The sequence below is a fragment of the Oncorhynchus masou genome, chromosome 14 (genome assembly GCF_036934945.1).
Source record: "Oncorhynchus masou masou isolate Uvic2021 chromosome 14, UVic_Omas_1.1, whole genome shotgun sequence".
In the NCBI taxonomy this organism is placed as follows: Eukaryota; Metazoa; Chordata; class Actinopteri; order Salmoniformes; family Salmonidae; genus Oncorhynchus; species Oncorhynchus masou.
The window spans coordinates 33,057,698-33,077,721 of NC_088225.1; the positions used below are offsets into that span (position 1 = coordinate 33,057,698).

At 44.3% G+C, this 20,024-nt stretch overlaps 1 protein-coding gene across 1 annotated transcript; it reads left to right on the top strand.

Moving 5' to 3' along the window:
- Window positions 1–9,228: 9,228 nt before the first annotated feature.
- Window positions 9,229–16,615, top strand: LOC135554762 (oocyte zinc finger protein XlCOF6-like). The gene is made up of 2 exons (XM_064987192.1): window positions 9,229–9,519; window positions 14,052–16,615. The coding sequence occupies exons 1-2, from the start codon at window positions 9,294–9,296 to the stop codon at window positions 16,082–16,084; spliced, it is 2,259 nt and encodes a 752-aa protein (XP_064843264.1). The 5' UTR covers window positions 9,229–9,293; the 3' UTR covers window positions 16,085–16,615.
- The last annotated feature ends 3,409 nt before the right edge of the window (window positions 16,616–20,024 follow it).

Here is a 20,024-nt window from a genome sequence, read left to right on the forward strand (position 1 = left end):
GTGCACTACTATTGACCACGGCCCAATGATAACCTATTCCCTGTATAGTGCACTACTATTGACCACGGCCCAATGATAACCTATTCCCTGTATAGTGCACTACTATTGACCACGGCCCAATGATAACCTATTCCCTGTATAGTGCACTACTATTGACCACGGCCCAATGATAACCTATTCCCTGTATAGTGCACTACTATTGACCACGGCCCAATGATAACCTATTCCCTGTATAGTGCACTACTATTGACCAGGGCCCAATGATAACCTATTCCCTGTATAGTGCACTACTATTGACCACGGCCCAATGATAACCTATTCCCTGTATAGTGCACTACTATTGACCACGGCCCAATGATAACCTATTCCCTGTATAGTGCACTACTATTGACCACGGCCCAATGATAACCTATTCCCTGTATAGTGCAATACTATTGACCACGGCCCAATGATAACCTATTCCCTGTATAGTGCACTACTATTGACCACGGCCCAATGATAACCTATTCCCTGTATAGTGCACTACTATTGACCACGGCCCAATGATAACCTATTCCCTGTATAGTGCACTACTATTGACCACGGCCCAATGATAACCTATTCCCTGTATAGTGCACTACTATTGACCACGGCCCAATGATAACCTATTCCCTGTATAGTGCACTACTATTGACCACGGCCCAATGATAACCTATTCCCTGTATAGTGCACTACTATTGACCAGGGCCCAATGATAACCTATTCCCTGTATAGTGCACTACTATTGACCAGGGCCCAATGATAACCTATTCCCTGTATAGTGCACTACTATTGACCACGGCCCAATGATAACCTATTCCCTGTATAGTGCACTACTATTGACCAGGGCCCAATGATAACCTATTCCCTGTATAGTGCACTACTATTGACCAGGGCCCAATGATAACCTATTCCCTGTATAGTGCACTACTATTGACCAGGGCCCAATGATAACATATTCCCTGTATAGTGCACTACTATTGACCAGGGCCCAATGATAACCTATTCCCTGTATAGTGCACTACTATTGACCACGGCCCAATGATAACCTATTCCCTGTATAGTGCACTACTATTGACCAGAGCCCAATGATAACCTATTCCCTGTATAGTGCACTACTATTGACCACGGCCCAATGATAACCTATTCCCTGTATAGTGCACTACTATTGACCCACGGCCCAATGATAACCTATTCCCTGTATAGTGCACTACTATTGACCACGGCCCAATGATAACCTATTCCCTGTATAGTGCACTACTATTGACCACGGCCCAATGATAACCTATTCCCTGTATAGTGCACTACTATTGACCACGGCCCAATGATAACCTATTCCCTGTATAGTGCACTACTATTGACCAGGGCCCAATGATAACCTATTCCCTGTATAGTGCACTACTATTGACCACGGCCCAATGATAACCTATTCCCTGTATAGTGCACTACTATTGACCAGAGCCCAATGATAACCTATTCCCTGTATAGTGCACTACTATTGACCAGGGCCCAATGATAACCTATTCCCTGTATAGTGCACTACTATTGACCACGGCCCAATGATAACCTATTCCCTGTATAGTGCACTACTATTGACCAGAGCCCAATGATAACCTATTCCCTGTATAGTGCACTACTATTGACCAGAGCCCAATGATAACCTATTCCCTGTATAGTGCACTACTATTGACCACAGCCCAATGATAACCTATTCCCTGTATAGTGCACTACTATTGACCAGGGCCCAATGATAACCTATTCCCTGTATAGTGCACTACTATTGACCAGAGCCCAATGATAACCTATTCCCTGTATAGTGCACTACTATTGACCAGAGCCCAATGATAACCTATTCCCTGTATAGTGCACTACTATTGACCAGGGCCCAATGATAACCTATTCCCTGTATAGTGCACTACTATTGACCAGAGCCCAATGATAACCTATTCCCTGTATAGTGCACTACTATTGACCAGAGCCCAGGCTACCTGGTTGTCTGTACAGTAACAGCCCGACATTTTCATAAAATAAATCGCAATGCAATAAAGAATGTGATGATTCATTTTATTTTCTATTTGTAGCCTAAACACAGTCCCCACCATTGTTGACAAACATAAAATCCTTCATTTTATTATAAGATACGCTGTAATAAGGAAAGTATTTATTAAACCAAATGTTATCATGTGAAAAGAAATGTAATAGCATAGCTTCATACAGTAACTAATAAAGACCTTCTTCTCGGTAATGTTATGTACTTACCCAAACTCAAGCCAAGAAGCACAATATCGGAAGTTCGAAATCATTGTTGAACTTCTGTTGTTATGGATACAAGTAAACAATTCTAGCAACAACGTAGATATAGAATTACAAGACAGGAGAGACCAATTTTAGCGTTACGCCATGTTCGTGCCTGAATGGCCCTGGATTGTTTTTGTTTGTATTATTATTATTATGTGTAGCTTGGAGTCAGTCATATTGAGACGCGGGTGACTCATTTAGAAACGTTGCATACCCACAAAATATCTCCCAAAACATCAGTGCGCCAGTTTTCACACGAGGCATTTATAAAAACGGAACTTGACGTGCTCATCCTCCTGCGAACGTTAAACGGATCATGCGTGTGCAGTTTCCGGTGGTTGAAGTAGATCTATTGCTTTGCAGGAAGGTTAAAGGTAGCCTATTTGTAGTAACCTTGCGGAAATGGAGAATATATGATTAAACTCTTATTCATAACAAAAAACAGGTAGCTAAATATAATAACAAGATACAGTAATTTGCCCTCGCCACAGATGGCTATATCGGTCCGTTAATACAGGACTAGTAAAGGTCCAGTGTGCTACTTTTGTGAGGAATATTTTTTATATAGGATATATATATATATATATATATATAATGTATGACGATTTCTCGTGGTGCTTCAGCAACCCGACTTCCTGCGGCTATGCGTCTGAATACTTAAGCCTCAAGTAGACTAAACCCTACTTCCTGCAGCTATGCGCCTGAATACTTAAGCCTCAAGTCGACTAAACCCTACTTCCTGCAGCTATGCGCCTGAATACTTAAGCCTCAAGTCGACTAAACCCTACTTCCTGCAGCTATGCGCCTGAATACTTAAGCCTCAAATAGACTAAACCCTACTTCCTGCAGCTATGCGCCTGAATACTTAAGCCTCAAGTCGACTAAACCCTACTTCCTGCAGCTATGCGCCTGAATACTTAAGCCTCAAGTCGACTAAACCCTGCTTCCTGCAGCTATGTGCCTGAATACTTAAGCCTCAAGTAGACTAAACCCTACTTCCTGCGGCTATGCGCCTGAATACTTAAGCCTCAAGTAGACTAAATGTCATTTATAAACATAATACATACAGTGCATTCTGAAAGTACTCAGACCGCTTGACATTTTCCACATTTTGTTACGTTACAGCCTTATTCTAAAATGGGTTAAATAAAACATAAAAACACATCAATATACACACAATACCCCATAATGACATCACAATACCCAACAATGATGTCACAATACCCCATAATGACATCACAATATCCAACAATGACGCCACAATACCCCATAATGACATCACAATACCCAACAATGACGCCACAATACCCCATAATGACTTCACAATACCCAACAATGACGCCACAATACCCCATAATGACTTCACAATACCCAACAATGATGCCACAATACCCCATAATGACAAAATGAAAACAAAAAATAAATACCTTATTTACATAAGTATTCAGCCCCTTTGCTTTTTGACTCGAAATTGAGCTTTGATGAAAACCTGCTCCAGAGCAGACTGGGGCGAAGGTTCACCTTCCAACAGGACAACGACCCTAAGCACACAGCCAAGTCAACGCAGGAGTGGCTTCGGGACAAGTCTCTGAATGTCCTTGAGTGACCCAGCCAGAGCCCGGACTTGAACCCAATCAAACTCACTGCCTCATTGCCTGCATCCGTAATGGGTCAGCGGTCAAACGACCCCCACTCATCACTGTAAAACGCTCCCTGAAACACTTCAGCGAGCAGGCCTTTCTAATCGACCTGGCCGGGGTATCCTGGAAGGATATTGATCTCATCCCGTCAGTAGAGGATGCCTGGATATTTTTTTTAAATGCCTTCCTAACCATCTTAAATAAACATGCCCCATTCAAGAAATTTAGAACCAGGAACAGATATAGCCCTTGGTTCTCCCCAGACCTGACTGCCTTAACCAACACAAAAACATCCTAATGCGTTCTACATTAGCGTCGAACAGCCCCCATGATATGCAGCTGTTCAGGGAAGCTAGAAACCATTATACACAGGCAGTTAGAAAAGCCAAGGCTAGCTTTTTCAAGCAGAAATTTGCTTCCTGCAACACTAGCTCAAAAAAGTTCTGGGACACTGTAAAGTCCATGGAGAATAAGAGCACCTCCTCCCAGCTGCCCACGGCACTGAGGATAGGAAACACTGTCACCACTGATAAATCCACCATAATTGAGAATTTCAAAAAGCATTTTTCTATGGCTGGCCATGCTGTCCACCTGGCTACTCCTACCCCGGTCAACAGCACTGCACCCCCCACAGCAACTCGCCCAAGCCTTCCCCATTTCTCCTTCTCCCAAATCCGTTCAGCTGATGTTCTGAAAGAGCTGCAAAATCTGGACCCCTACAAATCAGCCGGGCTAGACAATCTGGACCCTTTCTTTCTAAAATTATCTGCCGAAATTGTTGCCACCCCTATTACTAGCCTGTTCAACCTCTCTTTCGTGTCGTCTGAGATCCCCAAAGATTGGAAAGCTGCGGTCATCCCCCTCTTGAAAGGGGGGGACACTCTTGACCCAAACTGCTACAGACCTATATCTATCCTACCATGCCTTTCTAAGGTCTTCGAAAGCCAAGTCAACAAACAGATTACTGACCATTTCGAATCTCACCATACCTTCTCTGCTATGCAATCTGGTTTCAGAGCTGGTCATGGGTGCACCTCAGCCACACTCAAGCTCCTAAACGGTATCTTAACCGCCATCGATAAGAAACATTACTGTGCAGCCGTGTTCATTGATCTGGCCAAGGCTTTCGACTCTGTCAATCACCACATCCTCATCGGCAGACTCGACAGCCTTGGTTTCTCAAATGATTGCCTCGCCTGGTTCACCAACTACTTCTCTGATAGAGTTCAGTGTGTCAAATCGGAGGGTCTGCTGTCCGGACCTCTGGCAGTCTCTATGGGGGTGCCACAGGGTTAAATTCTTGGGCCGACTCTCTTCAATGAGGTCATCAATGAGGTCGCTCTTGCTGCTGGTGAGTCTCTGATCCACCTCTACGCAGACGACACCATTCTGTATACTTCTGGCCCTTCTTTGGACACTGTGTTAACAACCCTCCAGGCAAGCTTCAATGCCATACAACTCTCCTTCCGTGGCCTCCAATTGCTCTTAAATACAAGTAAAACTAAATGCATGCTCTTCAACCGATCGCTACCCGCACCTACCCGCCTGTCCAAAATCACTACTCTGGACGGCTCTGACTTAGAATACGTGGACAACTACAAATACTTAGGTGTCTGGTTAGACTGTAAACTCTCCTTCCAGACCCATATCAAATATCTCCAATCCAAAGTTAAATCTAGAATTGGCTTCCTATTTCGCAACAAAGCATCCTTCACTCATGCTGCCAAACATACCCTTGTAAAACTGACCATCCTACCAATCCTCGACTTTGGCGATGTCATTTACAAAATAGCCTCCAATACCCTACTCAACAAAGTGGATGCAGTCTATCACAGTGCAATCCGTTTTGTCACCAAAGCCCCATATACTACCCACTATTGCGACCTGTACGCTCTCGTTAGCTGGCCCTCGCTTCATACTCATTGCCAAACCCACTGGCTCCATGTCATCTACAAGACCCTGCTAGGTAAAGTCCCCCCTTATCTCAGCTCGCTGGTCACCATAGCATCTCCCACCTGTAGCACACGCTCCAGCAGGTATATCTCTCTAGTCACCCCCAAAACCAATTCTTTCTTTGGCCGCCTCTCCTTCCAGTTCTCTGCTGCCAGTGACTGGAACGAACTACAAAAAGCACTGAAACTGGAAACACTTATCTCCCTCACTAGCTTTAAGCACCAACTGTCAGAGCAGCTCACAGATTACTGCACCTGTACATAGCCCACCTATATTTTAGCCCAAACAACTACCTCTTTCCCTACTGTATTTAATTTATTTATTTTGCTCCTTTGCACCCCATTATTTTTATTTCTACTTTGCACATTCTTCCATTGCAAATCTACCATTCCAGTGTTTTACTTGCTATATTGTATTTACTTTGCCACCATGGCCTTTTTTTGCCTTTACCTCCCTTATCTCACCTCATTTGCTCACATCGTATATAGACTTGTTTATACTGTATTATTGACTGTATGTTTGTTTTGCTCCATGTGTAACTCTGTGTTGTTGTATGTGTCGAACTGCTTTGCTTTATCTTGGCCAGGTCGCAATTGTAAATGAGAACTTGTTCTCAACTTGCCTACCTGGTTAAATAAAGGTGAAATAAATAAATAAATAAAAACATCTCTGGAGAGACCTGAAAATAGCTGTGCAGCGATGCTCCCCATCCAACCTGACAGAGCTTGAGAGGATCTATCTGCCGAGAGGAATGGGAGAAATACAGGTTTACCAAGCTTGTAGTGTCATACCAAAGAAGACTAGACTGAAATCACTACCAAAGGTGCTTCAACAAAGTACTGAGTAAAGGGTCTGAACACTTGTGTAAATGTGATATTTCTGTTGTTGATTTGTCATTTCGGGGTATTGTGTGTAGATTGGTTGTAGAATAAGGCTGTAACGTAACACAATGTGTAGAAAGTCAAGGGGTCTGAATACTTTCCGAATGCCCTGTATATCATAACCGCTGCTTTATACATGTCTCACCTTTTCTTGCCACGATGAGTTCACATTCCCAAAGTAGCTATGCAACAAATAACCACGCGCATCTCTCATTTCATTGGGTCTATTAGATAGGATGTTATAATGTCTAGTTTCTGCTCTAGTCTATGCATCCAACAGGCAGCGCAATTTATTACCTAGGTTACTGGGGCGTAACTAGCCCTCCCCTAAGATCAATGTCTAATTGCTGACACAAGAAAGCAATGTTTGGAAAATAAATGGTATGTGGATGAAGGTTATGCGTAGGCCAATAAACTATAAAGGGAAATAAATATCCACAGTTTACCCTTTCTTTCTTATTTCATGAAACTTTGTTTTTAGAAAAGGGGCAACAGTTACCTCGGTAGAAGATGATCAATAAAATGTATTTATATAGCCCTTCTTACATCAGCTGATATCTCAAAGTGCTGTACAGAAACCCAGCCTAAACTCCCCAACAGCAAGCAATGCAGGTGTAGAAGCACGGTGGCTAGGAAAAACTCCCTAGAAAGGCCAAAACCTAGGAAGAAACCTGGAGAGGAACCAGGCTATGAGGGGTGGCCAGTCCTCTTCTGGCTGTGCTGGGTAGAGAGGAACCAGGCTCTGAGGGTTGGCCTGTCCTCTTCTGGCTGTGCCGGGTAGAGAGGAACCAGGAGGCCAGTCCTCTTCTGGCTGTGCCGGGTGGAGATTATAACAGAACATGGCCAAGATGTTCAAATGTTCATAAATGACCAGCAGGGTCAAATAATAATAAGTGGCATAGGATTTCGGATTTCACACAAGTGTGTTAAAATCCATTTAATTTGTTTTATTTAGAAATTCTTTAGTAAGTAATATTTAAAAGCTAAATCTAGTTGTCTTATTTGTATTATTTAATAGGTCCTCATGAGAGCCAGTTTCATCATAGCGCTTGGTGGTTTTTGCGACTGCACTTGAAGAAACTCTAAAAGTTCTTGACATTTCCCATATTGACTCACCATGTCTTAAAGTAATGATGGACTGTCATTTCTCTTTGCTTATGGGGGCTGTTCTTGCCATAATATGGACTTGGTCTTTTACCAAATCGGGCTATCTTCTGTATACCACCCCTACCTTGTCACAACACAACAGACTGGCTCAAACACATTAAGAAGGAAAGAAATTCCAGAAATGAACCTTTAACAAAGTGTAACAGTTGTTAAAGTACTATGTGAATTTCACCAGGTTCATATAATCAATATGTTGTGTTGATTTGTTAAGCATGCCTGCATCCTGGGAGAAGGGGAGTGTGTACTTACGTTTTGCCCGGCGTGCTCGTGCTCAAATCATTTTGTTGCACTGAGAGGTAGGCGCGCTTTTTCTGTCTTCACAAAAGTTTGATTATTTTAAGTACAAAGTCACACACACAGTGTTTTGTTAATGAATAATGATGTATATTTAGAGGTTACCCATAAGTGGATGGTATTGTTAAGATGCACTTGTAATTGTACTTTTTAGGATGATATCAACATTCTGAATTCAACATGTGGTTAATAGCTAGCTAAGGTATTAGCAGGCTATTGTATGTGTGAACGATGGCCAGCTCCTCGAATGATCCCAGTCGCTCCTATTGTGCATCTGTTGTAGAAAGAGGCGACGATTCTCAGAACATATGTGCTCTACAAATGTTTTACTTCCTTTTGGATGCAGGTTTGTGGTTTTATCTATGTAAAATATGTTATGTATAATAAGGAGAGTGTATTAATTTTTGTATTCGAAAATCATTTTGATGCACTGAGAGAGAAAGAGGCGACGATTCTCAGAACATATGTGGCTCTACAAATGTTTTATTTCCTTTTGGATGCAGATGCAGGATGCAGAGAATCAGTTCTGCTTGATTAGAACTACCTGATCTCCAAAGTCCACGTTTATAGTCTCAATCAACCACACACAACGCAGAGTTACAGCGGTGCACCGGCTACAAAAGCACAACTGTTAATTTAAATGCATTCCAGGTGACTACCTCATGAAGCTGGTTGAGAGAATGTCAAGAGTGTGCAAAGTTGTCAAGGCAAAGGTTGGCTACTTTGAAGAATCTAAAATACATGATTTGTTTAACACTTTTTTGGTTACTGCATGATACCATATGTGTTATTTCATAGTTCTGATGTCTTCACTATTTTTCTACAATGTAGAAAATTGTTGTTTTTAAATAAAACTCCTTGAATGAGTAGGTGTGTCCAAACTTTTGACTGGTACTGAAAATATAATTATTTTATTTTTTGGTTAAAGTATCAGTTTTTACGCCACCCAGTAGGTGGCGGCAATAGACATTTTAGGATGTAGTCTGTAAACCTTAAAGAAGAAGCCCATAGACGACAGTCTCAAGTTAAATGTTTCTTCAAAATGTCGGAACAACAGTTGTTGACTGTGTTTATAGCCAAGCGATTAATATCGGCAGCCGTGAACATATTTGGGATAGAGGAAAGGTGGATAGCCCAGTACCAGGAGCCACTAGCAGCAGTGACTGTTGAGATAATGGCGGCGGTGGAAACGACGATTGAACAAGAGCTCTCTAGTTCAAAGCAGGAGATTGAACGTCTACGGAGGCTTCTTCTGGAGTCGGGAGCAGGTTCGTAGATAGGTCTTGAAAGAGAGCGAGAGGGGGGTGGTTTACACGGGTAACAAATAACCACCAAAGAGGGGCAGCTAGTTTAGCCTACAGCATGGCTAGAATGAGCTGTTTTTAAGCAACGCCGGTGTATTTCGGGGGAGAACGAATGCCCCTCCCAGGGAAGACCCCGCACGAACTTCAAGGCCGCCCGCGGTACTGCCGGCATCGTTTGCTGAAAACAAGATAACCCATTATAGGGAATATGAAAATGCCAATCTTCGTGTAAATAAACACATTTCGAAATGTGAGACTTCAATGGTTCTTTCAGCTCACTGGTTGTCTTGGCCTCAGTGCAGACTTGAGAGCTTTGTCGTTTCTCTGCCTGTGTCCTCCTTGATTTGAGGATCTTTATACAGGTTCCTCGCTCTCATCCACATGCCAATCCTCGTATAAATAAACACAATTCGAAAACAATTATTGTACCAATAAATGCTTCCATTACTCCAGATGTACACACAAGTTAAGGACAATTTAGTAGGTAATGGCAGCCTGCAGTACCCCGGTTGAACTTCGGCTTGACAAACTCAATGAGTCCGCACCACTGAGCTAGCCTGCAACGTCACTCTGGAGTAGCTGAAACGTCGCATCTTAATGCCGCGTTCAAAGCAAATGGGAACTCGGAAAATACGAGTTCAAATCATGACGTCAGCGATCGGAAAGTCGGAGTTCTAGAAATGGATGACCGTTAAAAAAAAAAAAAATCCCAATCTGAGCTCGTTTTTTTTCCTGAGTTCCCAGTTGTTTTGAACGCACTGAAGTCGGGATATTTCCGAGTTCCCCGTTTTAAACGAGGCATTAGTCTACATACGTTTCCTACATGAGGGGCCATCATAACCGGCTTCAAATGCGCTATTGAGTCTTCACATAGGAATGAATGGTGTTACGTGATCGATGGCTTTGTCTATTCAAATTGCCATTGGCGTATTTACGCTAGTGTTGCTTTGAATTGCCTTGCAAAAAAACCTGAACAGTCCACGGGAAGCCAGACGTTAATTAAATACAATTCAATTTCCTGTGGCGGTGGGCTTGGACTGTTGGTCATTATAACGGCGAATTTGAAATAAAAATATCTAAAGGAATGTGTTATTCAGCAGACTTTCCGTTAGCAGCTAAGCTAGAATAGCTACACAAGACAATGGGCAACGTCCCCAGTCACTGCCTTGGGGCATTGGGATATGTTTTTTTTAGACAAGAGGAAACAGTGCCTCCTACTGTCCCTCCAACACCACTTCCAGCTGGTCTCCCATTCAGGGACCGACCAGGACCAACCCTGCTTAGCTTGAGTGGTAAACCAGCAGTGGGATGCAGGGTGGTGTGTTGCTGGCCAACCACATATAAGAGTAATGTGATGTAGCCTAATGTAAGTAGATAGCTAAGCCCTCTGGGATGTAATGTAGCCTAATGTAAGTAGATATCTAGCTAAGCCCTCTGGGATGTAATGTAGCCTAATGTAAGTAGATATCTAGCTAAGCCCTCTGGGATGTAATGTAGCCTAATGTAAGTAGATATCTAGCTAAGCCCTCTGGGATGTGATGTAGCCTAATGTAAGTAGCTAAGCCCTCTGGGATGTGATGTAGCCTAATGTAAGTAGATATCTAGCTAAGCCCTCTGGGATGTGATGTAGCCTAATGTAAGTAGCTAAGCCCTCTGGGATGTAATGTAGCCTAATGTAAGTAGCTAAGCCCTCTGCGATGTAATGTAGCCTAATGTAAGTAGCTACGCCCTCTGCGATGTAATGTAGCCTAATGTAAGTAGCTAAGCCCTCTGGGATGTAATGTAGCCTAATGTAAGTAGATATCTAGCTAAGCCCTCTGGGATGTAATGTAGCCTAATGTAAGTAGCTAAGCCCTCTGCGATGTAATGTAGCCTAATGTAAGTAGCTAAGCCCTCTGGGATGTGATGTAGCCTAATGTAAGTAGATATCTAGCTAAGCCCTCTGGGATGTAATGTAGCCTAATGTAAGTAGATATCTAGCTAAGCCCTCTGGGATGTAATGTAGCCTAATGTAAGTAGCTAAGCCCTCTGCGATGTAATGTAGCCTAATGTAAGTAGCTAAGCCCTCTGGGATGTAATGTAGCCTAATGTAAGTAGCTAAGCCCTCTGGGATGTAATGTAGCCTAATGTAAGTAGCTAAGCCCTCTGGGATGTAATGCAGCCTAATGTAAGTAGATATCTAGCTAAGCCCTCTGGGATGTGATGTAGCCTAATGTAAGTAGATATCTAGCTAAGCCCTCTGGGATGTGATGTAGCCTAATGTAAGTAGATATCTAGCTAAGCCCTCTGGGATGTGATGTAGCCTAATGTAAGTAGCTAAGCCCTCTGGGATGTGATGTAGCCTAATGTAAGTAGCTAAGCCCTCTGCGATGTAATGTAGCCTAATGTAAGTAGCTAAGCCCTCTGGGATGTAATGTAGCCTAATGTAAGTAGCTAAGCCCTCTGGGATGTAATGCAGCCTAATGTAAGTAGATATCTAGCTAAGCCCTCTGGGATGTGATGTAGCCTAATGTAAGTAGATATCTAGCTAAGCCCTCTGGGATGTGATGTAGCCTAATGTAAGTAGATATCTAGCTAAGCCCTCTGGGATGTGATGTAGCCTAATGTAAGTAGATATCTAGCTAAGCCCTCTGGGATGTGATGTAGCCTAATGTAAGTAGCTAAGCCCTCTGGGATGTGATGTAGCCTAATGTAAGTAGCTAAGCCCTCTGGGATGTGATGTAGCCTAATGTAAGTAGATATCTAGCTAAGCCCTCTGGGATGTAATGTAGCCTAATGTAAGTAGATATCTAGCTAAGCCCTCTGGGATGTAATGTAGCCTAATGTAAGTAGCTAAGCCCTCTGCGATGTAATGTAGCCTAATGTAAGTAGCTAAGCCCTCTGGGATGTAATGTAGCCTAATGTAAGTAGCTAAGCCCTCTGGGATGTAATGTAGCCTAATGTAAGTAGCTAAGCCCTCTGGGATGTAATGTAGCCTAATGTAAGTAGCTAAGCCCTCTGGGATGTAATGCAGCCTAATGTAAGTAGATATCTAGCTAAGCCCTCTGCGATGTGATGTAGCCTAATGTAAGTAGCTAAGCCCTCTGGGATGTGATGTAGCCTAATGTAAGTAGATATCTAGCTAAGACCTCTGCGATGTAATGTAGCCTAATGTAAGTAGCTAAGCCCTCTGGGATGTGATGTAGCCTAATGTAAGTAGCTAAGCCCTCTGGGATGTGATGTAGCCTAATGTAAGTAGCTAAGCCCTCTGGGATGTGATGTAGCCTAATGTAAGTAGATATCTAGCTAAGCCCTCTGGGATGTGATGTAGCCTAATGTAAGTAGCTAAGCCCTCTGGGATGTGATGTAGCCTAATGTAAGTAGATATCTAGCTAAGCCCTCTGGGATGTGATGTAGCCTAATGTAAGTAGCTAAGCCCTCTGGGATGTGATGTAGCCTAATGTAAGTAGCTAAGCCCTCTGGGATGTGATGTAGCCTAATGTAAGTAGATATCTAGCTAAGCCCTCTGGGATGTGATGTAGCCTAATGTAAGTAGCTAAGCCCTCTGGGATGTGATGTAGCCTAATGTAAGTAGATATCTAGCTAAGCCCTCTGGGATGTGATGTAGCCTAATGTAAGTAGCTAAGCCCTCTGGGATGTGATGTAGCCTAATGCAAGTAGATATCTAGCTAAGCCCTCTGGGATGTGATGTAGCCTAATGTAAGTAGCTAAGCCCTCTGGGATGTGATGTAGCCTAATGTAAGTAGCTAAGCCTTCTGGGATGTGATGTAGCCTAATGTAAGTAGATATCTAGCTAAGCCCTCTGGGATGTGATGTAGCCTAATGTAAGTAGCTAAGCCCTCTGGGATGTGATGTAGCCTAATGTAAGTAGCTAAGCCCTCTGGGATGTGATGTAGCCTAATGTAAGTAGATATCTAGCTAAGCCCTCTGGGATGTGATGTAGCCTAATGTAAGTAGCTAAGCCCTCTGGGATGTGATGTAGCCTAATGTAAGTAGATATCTAGCTAAGCCCTCTGGGATGTGATGTAGCCTAATGTAAGAAGATATCTAGCTAAGCCCTCTGGGATGTGATGTAGCCTAATGTAAGTAGCTAAGCCCTCTGGGATGTGATGTAGCCTAATGTAAGTAGATATCTAGCTAAGCCCTCTGGGATGTGATGTAGCCTAATGTAAGTAGCTAAGCCCTCTGGGATGTAATGTAGCCTAATGTAAGTAGTAGCTAAGCCCTCTGGGATGTGATGTAGCCTAATGTAAGTAGCTAAGCCCTCTGGGATGTGATGTAGCCTAATGTAAGTAGATATCTAGCGAAGCCCTTTCATCCATTGTCATTTCTCATTGTGGCCAAAGCAAAGAGCAGCCAACCTCCTAGCTAGATTCACTACTATGTGCTGTATGATATCCCTTTAGCCTCAGCAGAGCGTAGACACGTGAGTGTATTTAGACAAAGACATTTCATATTTATCCAACTGGCTAATTATTCCGTCTCCTTCTCTCCAGACCCCCAGCAGCTAACTGTCCCTGAAGAGGAGGTTCCCCCTGAGCAGCAGCACTGTGAGCAGGAGTGGAGCCCCAGTCTGGGGCAGCAGGGCACGGAGCCCAAACAGATTAAAGAGGAACAGGAGGAACGTGGGGCGAGTCCGGAGGAAGAGCAGCTTCACAGACTTGAGTCTGATTCCACAGATGTTGTAGAGTTCATATTTACTGCTCCTCCCTGTGTGGAAAAGTACTCTGATCGGGACAGAGAGAGAGAGAGGGACTCTCTACCCACCAACACAACTGAACAGATCCAAACAGAACCTAATGGAGAGGTCTGCAGAGTATCAGAACCAACCAGTGACTCTCTGCTCCTATCTGCAGTAAATCCAGACTGTTCTGCAGCTCACAGTGAAATCATTGTAAGTGTGGATGAGGATGAGAGCGAGGAGCCTGTGTTAAAGACCCTCAAATCAAGGAGGACACAGGCAGAGAAACGACAAAGCTCTCAAGTCTGCACTGAGGCCAAGACAACCGGTGAGCTGAAAGAACCATTGAAGTCTCACACAAATAAGAAACCGTTCAAATGTCCAGTGTGCAGTAAACGCTATAAGACACTCGGCGGTTTAAAAACGCATCAGAGAATTCACTCAACTGAAAATAATCATCACTGCAAGAAATGTGGCCAATCATTTAACTTGTTCAAACAATGGAAGAAACATATGAAGAATCACACAGAGGAGGAATCACCGACATGTCATGTGTGCAGTAAAAGATTTAAACTACCAAACCATCTGAAAACTCATATGATATGCCACACCGTAGAGAAACCCAGTCAGTGTCCGACATGTGAAAAACACTTTAAATCAGCGAAAGAGCTAAAGAAACATCAGAGAATTCACATTGAAGATCAACGATACCAGTGTCCAACATGTGAAAAACACTTTAAATCAAAGTACAACCTTAAACACCACAAGAAAATTCACACAGAAGAGAAATCGTATCCCTGCAATGATTGTGTCAAGTGCTACAGGACAAAGACGGGCTTAGAAGAGCATGTGAGGACTCACACAGGGGAGAAACCTTTTACGTGTTCCGTGTGTGAAAAGTGCTTTACTTCAACAACCATTCTAAGACGCCATGAGAGAACTCACAGTGGAGAGAAACCTCACGGATGCACACAATGCAACAAACGCTTCCCTGTCAAGTCAGACCTGGTTAAACACATGAGAACGCACACAGGGGAGAAACCTTTTAGCTGTAAAGAATGTGACAAATGTTTCAGTCATAACATTAGCCTGAGACTGCACATGAGAACTCACACAGGGGTGAAACCGTACAGCTGCAAAGAATGTGGCAAATGTTTTTCTGTTAACAGTAACCTGAGAATGCACATGAAAATTCACACAGGAGAGAAATCGTTTTGTTGCCAAGAATGTGGTAAATGTTTCCGTCATAAAATTAGCCTGAGACTGCATATGATGACTCACAGTGGTGGAGAGAATCTTCACGAATGTACTCAATGCAACAAACGGTTCCCCATCAAATCTCTCCTGGTTAAACACATGATGACACACACAGGGGAGAAATCTAATAGCTGCAAAGAATGTAGCAAATGTTTCCTTCATAACATTAGCCTGAGAATGCACACAGGGGAGAAATCACATACCTGCATAGCGTGTGGCAAATGTTTCCAAAACAAGATGGTTCTGACGAGGCACATGAGAACTCACAAAGGAGAGAATCCATATAAGTGTCCTCTTTGTGTCAGTTCCCTTATGTCATCAAATGAACTAAAACATATTTACTCGGGAGAGAAACCAGAGACCGACCAACCAGAGAATCCATCGTGCCTCTGCAGCGATTGTGGCAAACGCTTCCCAACGATGAAAACCCTGAGAGACCACATGAGGACCACACATGAAGAAAGAAGGCATCAGTGCTCTGTTTGTGGAGATTTCTTTATGTCGTTGGGTTCTCTTAAAGTTCACCAGAAAATACACACTGGAGAGAAACCCCACCAGTGTTCTGTTTGTGGAAAATATTTTGCATTGTAGTGATGGGAAGTTTGGCTCTTTTTACAGACTCTGATCTTTGACTCATTTAAAGAAATAAAAAAATCATTGAACTAATTTCTTGCGTGTCAGTAACGCCCAGAGCACGCAGGACCCCCTACCGGTGAATGATGAAATGATTCTACAAGCCTCTCGTTCACAATTAGGGGCTTATTGGTGTCGTCATTTGTAAAAGTGCCTTTAAGCAATGTACATTTGTGGCCATACATACAAAGGATATTATTTATTGATACTTTGTGGAAAGAGGTCTAGATACGGTCTGACTAGATTGCCAAGGCATTCCGTTGAGTCGTTACAGAGGCTTGACTGCTGTGAGGGTAATATGCACAATATAATTCACAAACTGCAGCACTCCCAAATCGATTTGTGTTCGAGTTTGTTGAGCAGAGGCAGTGGTATGTTTTGGTTCTACAAGCTGTGTATCATCATAACATTCAATTGTTAATGAGTCCGGAGTGGCAGGTCGCCTAGTGGTTAGAGTGTGGGGGCGGCAGGTAGCCTAGTGGTTAGAGTGTGGGGGCGGCAGGTAGCCTAGTGGTTAGAGTGTGGGGGCGGCAGGTAGCCTAGTGGTTAGAGTGTGGGGGCGGCAGGGAGCCTAGTGGTTAGAGTGTAGGGGCGGCAGGGTAGCCTAGCGGTTAGAGTGTGGGGGCGGCAGGGAGCCTAGCGGTTAGAGTGTAGGGGCGGCAGGGTAGCCTAGTGGTTAGAGTGTAGGGGCGGCAGGTAGTCTAGTGGTTAGAGTGTAGGGGAGGCAGGTAGCCTAGTGGTTAGAGTGTAGGGGCGGCAGGTAGCCTAGTGGTTAGAGTGTAGGGGCGGCAGGGTAGCCTAGCGGTTAGAGTGTAGAGGCGGCAGGGTAGCCTAGTGGTTAGAGTGTAGAGGTGGCAGGGTAGCCTAGTGGTTAGAGTAGGGGTGGCAGGTAGCCTAATGGTTAGAGTGTGGGGGCGGCAGGGAGCCTAGCGGTTAGAGTGTAGGGGCGGCAGGGTAGCCTAGTGGTTAGAGTAGGGGTGGCAGGTAGCCTAGTGGTTAGAGTGTAGGGGCGGCAGGTAGTCTAGTGGTTAGAGTGTAGGGGCGGCAGGTAGTCTAGTGGTTAGAGTGTAGGGGAGGCAGGTAGCCTAGTGTTTAGAGTGTAGGGGCGGCAGGTAGCCTAGTGGTTAGAGTAGAGGGGCGGCAGGTAGCCTAGTGGTTAGAGTGTAGAGGTGGCAGGTAGCCTAGTGGTTATAGTGTTGGACTACTAACTGGAAGGTTGCAAGATCGAATCCCCCGAGCTGACGAGGTAAATATCTGTCGTTTTGCCCCTGAACAAGGCAGTTAACCCACTGTTCCCCGGTAGGCCGATATTGAAAATAAGAATTTGTTCTTAATTAACTGATTTACCGAGTTAAATAAATGTTAAATAAATAACTATTAACTGAACGCATGGTGCAAGAATGATCAGATCTAAACATGTCTTTTTGTTCACTACGCTCTATGCAGGCTTATCTGTTTCCTGCCTGGGTATATGACTCAGAGCCCGTCTCTGCAGGTGGAAGAGGAGGAGGAGCCAATCCTATAGTAGGACTCAATGCGGCCAGCAGGTCAACCGAACAACTAAAATGAACGTGTCACTCAGAAAAACGAGTCCCTAAAATGAGTCGTTCACAAATTAATCTTTTTTTTTTTGCAACCTGACAACACAATAGTGATGTGGATTTTTATCTAAAACTCCACCAGGGAGTTCACTCTGGAGAGAAACGTTGTCAGGTTATCTAAAACTCCACCAGGGAGTTCACTCTGGAGAGAAAGGTTGTCAGGTTATCTAAAACTCCACCAGGGAGTTCACTCTGGAGAGAAACGTAGTCAGGTTATCTAAAACTCCACCAGGGAGTTCACTCAGGAGAGAAACCGTTCTGCTGCAACTGCTTTAAAAATGGACAGAACTTGTAGAACCTGGTAGAAAGTCAGTTGTTTTCATAGAGAGCAGTCAGTCAGTCAGTGTCTTGGCACCAGGAGTCCCTGTTCATCTATGATGACAGACAGTCCTGGGTGGTAGTTGTTTTCATAGAGAGCAGTCAGTCAGTCAGTGTCTTGGCACCAGGAGTCCCTGTCCATCTATGATGACAGACAGTCCTGGGTGGTAATTGTTTTCATAGAGAGCAGTCAGTCAGTCAGTGTCTTGGCACCAGGAGTCCCTGTCCATCTATGATGACAGACAGTCCTGGGTGGTAGTTGTTTTCATAGAGAGCAGTCAGTCAGTCAGTGTCTTGGCACCAGGAGTCCCTGTTCATCTATGATGACAGACAGTCCTGGGTGGTAGTTGTTTTCATAGAGAGCAGTCAGTCAGTCAGTGTCTTGGCACCAGGAGTCCCTGTCCATCTATGATGACAGACAGTCCTGGGTGGTAGTTGTTTTCATAGAGAGCAGTCAGTCAGTCAGTGTCTTGGCACCAGGAGTCCCTGTCCATCTATGATGACAGACAGTCCTGGGTGGTATTATATCTCAAAAGGACAGTCTTGTTTTATGAAGGTTCATTGTTCACTAACCGTGTCTGATTTTAGCATTTGTTATTGAATGACTATTAATGTCTTTCCATTAATAAACTGACAAAGGGCACATTGTCAACAAGCAGACTGCACTTGACTTTTGAAGGCATTTTTTTGTTGTTGTGATTGTTTATGGAGATCGGATGCAAGTTAAATGTTGCGGATGTCGGCTAAAGGTGATTTTACAATCTGCAGTTCAAACAACAACAAAGAGGACCCCCCTGTTTTGGTAAACAGCTGAATGATGGGGCTAGAGGAATGGAACCACTATGACATTAGACTTGTTCAAATTCACAAACGGAGCTTTCAGTGCTCGGACCGTCCATGAGATCAGAGTGATAGTTTTAACGTCGGCCAAGAGACCAGCCGATCAGGGATCTGGACAATGCAGCATTTTTAAAGGTCATTTCCCAATTGAGCCGACACATGTGGCGTGTACAGTCAGTGTGGTCTCCGCGAATGAGAAAATATTGCCATTGAAAGGGGCGATCGGATTGAATCTAGTTCCACGATTAGGAGTCTAGTAAAGGGTGTGTCCCCCCACTAGGAGTCTAGTAAAGGGTGTGTCCCCCCACTAGGAGTCTAGTAAAGGGTGTGTCCCCCCACTAGGAGTCTAGTAAAGGGTGTGGTCCCACTAGGAGTCTAGTAAAGGGTGTGTCCCCCCACTAGGAGTCTAGTAAAGGGTATGGTCCCACTAGGAGTCTAGTAAAGGGTGTGTCCCCCCACTAGGAGTCTAGTAAAGGGTGTGGTCCCACTAGGAGTCTAGTAAAGGGTGTGGTCCCACTAGGAGTCTAGTAAAGGGTGTGTCCCCCCACTAGGAGTCTAGTAAAGGGTGTGTCCCCCCCACTAGGAGTCTAGTAAAGGGTGTGTCCCCCCACTAGGAGTCTAGTAAAGGGTGTGTCCCCCCACTAGGAGTCTAGTAAAGGGTGTGGTCCCACTAGGAGTCTAGTAAAGGGTGTGGTCCCACTAGGAGTCTAGTAAAGGGTGTGGTCCCACTAGGAGTCTAGTAAAGGGTGTGTCCCCCCATTAGGAGTCTAGTAAAGGGTGTTGTCCCACTAGGAGTCTAGTAAAGGGTGTGTCCCCCACTAGGAGTCTAGTAAAGCCCCCCCCCCACTGGGAGCCTAGAGTTAGGGTGTGGTCCCACTAGGAGTCTAGTAAAGGGTGTGGTCCCACTAGGAGTCTAGTAAAGGGTGTGGTCCCCCCACTAGGAGTCTAGTAAAGGGTGTGCCCCCCCACTAGGAGTCTAGTAAAGGGTGTGGTCCCACTAGGAGTCTGGTAAAGGGTGTGGTCCCACTAGGAGTCTAGTAAAGGGTGTGTCCCCCCATTAGGAGTCTAGTAAAGGGTGTTGTCCCACTAGGAGTCTAGTAAAGGGTGTGTCCCCCCACTAGGAGTCTAGTAAAGCCCCC